The following is a 6,000-nucleotide window of genomic DNA, read 5'->3' as shown; positions in this document are numbered from 1 at the left end:
TGGCCTTTGGTTGGCTAGTCTACAAACGTGTAAGATGAATAAGATACTATAGAATTGTCGACCAAAAATAAGATTCAAGTCGCATTCAATTGAGTTTGTCTTTTCTTTCCCCATCAAAATATGTTTTCGGATTCACAAGTACGAGATGAGAAACACGAAAATATGAGATATCTTAGTGTACAACGTAACATTGTGTCTAAAATATGAGATATGTTGACCGCATAAAATTGAACGTTGTAGTTCCTAATGCTGAAAAATAAATGAAATCATAACTTCAGTTTTCAAGGGTCAACGTTCATGGAAACCGAGATAAAAATATTAAAGAAAAAAGTCACAATAGCTTGCTACGGTTTGGTACGTACGTAGACTTAATTTGGCTGGGTGGGAGAAGAACTTAACAAAGAGAATGACCATGTTCATGGTATAGAGAACTTATATGACCATTAACTGAAAATTCACAAAATAAGTTCTTAATATATACTAATTAAGCCATGCCTAGATTATCAATGAATGTTATATTATATATATTCACTGAAGATTTACAAAAATCTTGATATACTACTAACAGGGGCCAGAGCGGTGCCTAGATTAGCAACAAATGTTTATTTTTTCTTAGCTAGTCACGGTAGTTTCCTCTGCGATGAAATTTTTTGATACAAAACGTTTTCTAGCACAAATTTTGACATGAAAATGTAAAAATAAAGTTAACGTGAAGAAAATTGAATATCTTAAATAGCCAAATAGGGTATATTATATACAAAATGATTGAACCTTTTTAAATGGAATAACAAATACATGTCATCAATATTAAAAGGCCAACGATCTCTCTCAAAGTTGTTATATAAAACGACCGAGGAGGACGACGTGAATTAACAAATTACATCAAACGAGAAAATGACAAAAAACTAATATATTTTAACACAAAGTTATGGCTCCTCATTAATAGGGCCACTTGTTGCTAAAGGAAAGGGGACTTTGTGTTCTGTCGTTTCCCTAAAGTCAAGGTGTTGTTTTGGATTTTCGTTTCCGAAACAGAAAAAAAGAAACAAAAGGAGAGGAAAAAGATGAAGTGTTTTCGAAACATAAGATCGATATTCATGCACGCGGACGGTGTGGATTTAATACTGATGGGACTAGGTTTATTTGGAGCCATCGGTGATGGCATCATCACTCCTACAATATTTTTCATCATCGGCCTGCTACTGAATGACATAGGTGGTTCCTCCGGAAATGAAACCTTCATGCATGCCATCATAAAGGTTTTTCTCTCCTCTTTAATCTATTTTGTTTGTTTTTGGTCTTAGCAAGAACAAATGACGATATGTGTTTACATATAAACATATATTTATGTTAGCAATTATGAGAATTGTGTATACTTAATTCTAATATATAATATATGATTATTTTTTGCATTAATTGCTAATTGGTTTTGAGATGAAATCACTTGAGCAAAAAATATATAAGTAAATATATTATTATTATTATTTTTTTTATATAACTTTTTTTCTTTATCATAATGTTCTTCGACTTTTTTTTTGTTGGTACACGTTGGGTTTAACAGAAAGCTGTAGCATTGCTTTATGTCGCTTGCGCAGCTTGGGTGATATGTTTCGTTGGTAAGTCATTTAGATAGTGTTTTTTTCTTTCTGTAAACAAAGAAAATTAAATTTAGTTCATTTCGAAGTAATTAATTTTAATTTGTGGATGGTTTTCCAAATTCAAACAAAACAGAAGGATATTGCTGGACAAGGACAGGGGAGAGACAAGCATCAAGAATGAGAGGGAAGTACTTAAGAGCAGTGTTAAGACAAGATGTGAGTTACTTTGATCTTAATGTAACAAGCACTTCTGACGTTATCACCAGTGTATCCAGTGACACTCTTCTCATCCAAGACGTCCTTAGTGAAAAGGTTGTAACCTATATATCTCTATATCTTAAAGTACTAATTATTATTGCTTCTTTTAGTGAAAAGGTCTCACAAGTGAAATTTGTTTATATATTACAAACAGTTACCAAACTTTTTGATGAATGCATCAGCGTTTGTGGCAAGCTACATCGTGAGTTTCATCATGTTGTGGAGACTCACAATCGTATGCTTCCCGTTCTTTATCCTCCTCTTGATCCCTGGACTGATGTGCGGACGAGCCCTTATCAGCATCTCGAGAAAAATACGCGAAGAGTACACTGACGCCGGTTCTATTGCCGAGCAAGCTATCTCGTTGGTGCGAACCGTCTATGCATTTGGTAGTGAGAGAAAGATGGTAGCAAAATTCTCAGCTGCACTTCAAGGCTCAGTGAACCTAGGGTTGAGACAAGGACTAGCTAAAGGAATCGCCATTGGGAGCAGTGGTATAAATTATGCAATTTGGGGGTTCATGACTTGGTATGGAAGTCAGATGGTTATGTACCATGGCGCTAAAGGCGGTACTATCTTCGCAGTCATCATTTGCATCAGCTATGGTGGCACGTAAGTATTCATGTCTAAGGCTTTTTGATTTATCTTATTGTAGTTTTGATCTTTGGTATCTTATTTTGGGTAGATCACTTGGTCGAGGCTTGTCGAATCTCAAAGAATTCTCAGAGGCAGTTGTAGCGGTGGAAAGGATTGTCAAAGTGATAAACAGAGTTCCTGACATTGATTCAGAGAACCTAGAAGGTCAAATTCTTGAGAAAATTAAAGGAGAAGTCCAGTTTAAGAATGTGAAGTTCATGTACCCATCTAGACTCGAGACCCCAATCTTTAATGATTTATGTTTAATGATTTCATCTGGGAAAACTGTTGCCCTGGTGGGTGGAAGTGGATCAGGAAAATCAACTGTGATATCACTTTTACAAAGATTTTATGATCCGGCCGCAGGAGAGATTCTCTTTGATGGTGTGTCCATTGACAAATTGCAAGTAAAGTGGTTGAGATCACAAATGGGTCTTGTTAGCCAAGAGCCAACACTCTTTGCCACATCAATAGAGGAAAATATATTATTTGGTAAAGAGGATGCATCCATGGATGAAGTAGTGGAAGCCGCAAAGTCCTCAAATGCTCATGATTTCATTTCTCAGTTTCCTCTTGGTTACAAAACTCAGGTTAGATTCCAAATTAAGAAAATAGTGATTATGTGTGTTTTTTTTTTTTGTTTTTTTGTTTTTTTTTTTTTTTTTAAGTTGGATCAAGATGTATATATAGTTTAATTTTTACGCAAAAAAGGTTGGGGAGAGAGGAGTGCAAATGTCAGGGGGTCAGAAGCAGAGAATTGCAATTGCACGTGCGATAATCAAATCACCAACAATTCTCTTGCTAGACGAGGCAACAAGCGCATTAGACTCAGAATCCGAAAGAGTAGTTCAAGAAGCCTTAGACAATGCCTCTATTGGTCGTACAACTATTGTTATTGCCCACCGTCTCTCTACTATTCGTAATGTTGATGTTATATGTGTATTCCACAATGGTCACATTGTAGAAACTGGATCACACGAAGACCTCATGGAGAACTTAGATGGTCAATATACTTCTCTAGTGCGCTTACAGATGATGAAAAATGAAGAATCAGATAATAACATTAGCGTAGGTATGGGAGATAGTCAATTCTCAATTTTAAGTAAAGATGTGAAGCATAGTCCAAGGTTTTCTATTCAAAGCCAGTCTAACTTGCTCACGGCTTCAAGCGTTGATACGGACGATCTTGGTGCAATTCCGAAGGATAAGAAGAAGCATGTGCCATCTTTTAGGAGATTGATGGCGATGAATAAACCAGAGTGGAAACATACATTGTATGGTTGCATAAGTGCAGTCTTATATGGGGCTTTACAACCAGTGTACGCATATGCTTCAGGATCAATGGTGTCAGTGTATTTTCTAACGAGTCATGATGAAATGAAGGAAAAAACAAGGATCTACGTGTTGCTTTTTGTTGGCCTAGCTGTATTGTGTTTTTTGACCAGTATCATTCAACATTATAGTTTTGCTTACATGGGTGAATATCTAACGAAACGTATCCGAGAAAATATTCTCTCCAAGCTATTGACCTTTGAAGTAAGCTGGTTTGATGAAGACCAGAACTCAAGTGGTGCAATTTGCTCTAGACTAGCAACAGACGCAAAAGTGGTATGTCTTCTGTCTTACTAATTTTTTTTTTCCGGTAAACTCTTCTGTGTTACTAATTTAAACTCTGTGAGACAACTTTTTTATTTTGTTTTTTATTTTACCAAATACAGTAAAACCTCGATAAATTAATTAGTAAGTCATATTTTTATTGAGTTATCAATTTATCCATATATAAATAATTAAACCGAAAATATATTGATTTATCCATAATTTATCAAGTATTAATTTAGAAAGGTTATACGGTATCTTATAACTTTTTGTTATGTCAGGTGAGATCTGTTGTCGGTGAACGCGTATCATTGTTAGTACAAACTATATCAGCAGTGAGCGTAGCTTGCACACTTGGTTTGGTCATTGCTTGGAAATTAGCCATTGTAATGATTGCGGTACAACCTGTGGTTGTTGCGTGTTTCTACACTCAACGCATTGTACTCAAAAGCATATCCAAAAAAGCCATTAAAGCACAAGAGGAGAGCAGCAAACTAGCTGCCGAAGCCGTCTCCAACATCAGAACCATCACAGCTTTCTCGTCACAAGAACGGATCCTAAAATTACTCAAAAAGGTTCAAGAAGCCCCACAGAGAGAAAACATCCGCCAATCATGGTTAGCAGGGATTGTGCTAGCAACTTCTCAAGGCCTCATGACATGTACTTCAGTTTTGGGTTACTGGTACGGTGGTAGACTAATTGCTGATGGAGAGATCATGTCAAAAGCTTTCTTTGAGTTGTTTATACTCTTTGTGAGTACTGGTCGAGTTATTGCGGACGCTGGAGCCATGACAACGGATCTAGCCAAGGGCTCGGATGCGGTTGGTTCAGTGTTTGCAGTGTTAGATCGCCGCACTAACATTGATCCGGAGAGCCCGGATGGATTTATCCCACAAAACATAAAAGGACAAATCAGATTTGCAAATGTGGACTTCGTGTACCCAACACGACCTGATGTGTTTATATTCAAGAACTTCTCTGTTGAGATTAACGAGGAAAAGTCAACAGCGGTTTTGGGTCCAAGTGGGTCAGGGAAGTCCACAATAATTAGTTTGATCGAGCGGTTCTATGACCCGTTAAAGGGTACTGTGGAAATCGATGGCCGTGATATAAGGTCGTATCATCTGAGATCACTTCGTCAAAACATAGCTTTGGTTAGCCAAGAGCCAACGTTGTTCGCTGGGACTATCCGTGAGAACATCATGTACGGAGAGGCATCTGACAAGATTGATGAATCAGAGATTATTGAGGCGGCGAAGGCAGCGAACGCTCATGATTTCATTACATCACTATCGAGGGGTTATGACACAAACTGCGGGGATAAAGGAGTACAATTGTCTGGCGGTCAAAAACAGAGGATAGCGATCGCTCGTGCGGTTTTGAAGAACCCATCTGTGTTGCTCCTTGATGAAGCTACGAGCGCTTTGGACAGCCAATCAGAGCGCTTGGTACAAGATGCACTCGAGCATTTGATGGTTGGAAGGACAAGTGTTGTGATTGCACATAGGCTTAGTACGATTCAAAACTGTGACATGATAATTGTTTTAGACAAAGGGGAAGTTGCCGAATGTGGAACGCACTCTTCCTTGTTGGGAAAAGGTCCGACGGGCACATATTTCACATTGGTCAGTCGCCAGAGAACTCATTGTTGAAGAACATTTATTGTTTTTATGAAATTTCAATTACCATACATATATTGAAATCCCAATGTATATTACGGAAACCAGTTTGGGATCTCGATAAAATGGATATTCTAGGAAATGACTCATTTATTTCTACAATTTTGAACCATCACTCTTATTTTTAAATTTTCTATAAATATAGCATTTGTTTAAATGTAGACGGAAAGATTACGTTGTTGGCTTGTTGCTTATTATAATGACCGAAAACGAGGTTCGTGTCTGCGTGAAGC

General features: G+C 37.3%; 1 protein-coding gene across 1 annotated transcript; it reads left to right on the top strand.

The window, feature by feature from the left end:
- Nucleotides 980-5,875, top strand: LOC104780074 (ABC transporter B family member 22-like). Its single transcript, XM_010504531.2, has 7 exons — nt 980-1,259; nt 1,562-1,616; nt 1,732-1,910; nt 2,011-2,468; nt 2,542-3,082; nt 3,204-4,100; nt 4,370-5,875. The coding sequence occupies exons 1-7, from the start codon at nt 1,065-1,067 to the stop codon at nt 5,738-5,740; spliced, it is 3,696 nt and encodes a 1,231-aa protein (XP_010502833.1). The 5' UTR covers nt 980-1,064; the 3' UTR covers nt 5,741-5,875.

Source organism: Camelina sativa, chromosome 4 (assembly GCF_000633955.1).
Source record: "Camelina sativa cultivar DH55 chromosome 4, Cs, whole genome shotgun sequence".
In the NCBI taxonomy this organism is placed as follows: Eukaryota; Viridiplantae; Streptophyta; class Magnoliopsida; order Brassicales; family Brassicaceae; genus Camelina; species Camelina sativa.
The sequence above is the reverse complement of the archived record's forward strand: the minus strand, read 5'-3'. Positions and strand labels throughout refer to the sequence as shown.

Bases quoted from the DNA above. Each gene is read 5' to 3' on its own strand.
- LOC104780074 (XM_010504531.2), top strand. From the start codon at position 1,065: ATGAAGTGTTTTCGAAACATAAGATCGATATTCATGCACGCGGACGGT. The intron at 1,911-2,010 runs GTTGTAACCTAT...TATTACAAACAG, and splicing joins AAGACGTCCTTAGTGAAAAG to TTACCAAACTTTTTGATGAA. The intron at 2,469-2,541 runs GTAAGTATTCAT...TATTTTGGGTAG, and splicing joins TGCATCAGCTATGGTGGCAC to ATCACTTGGTCGAGGCTTGT.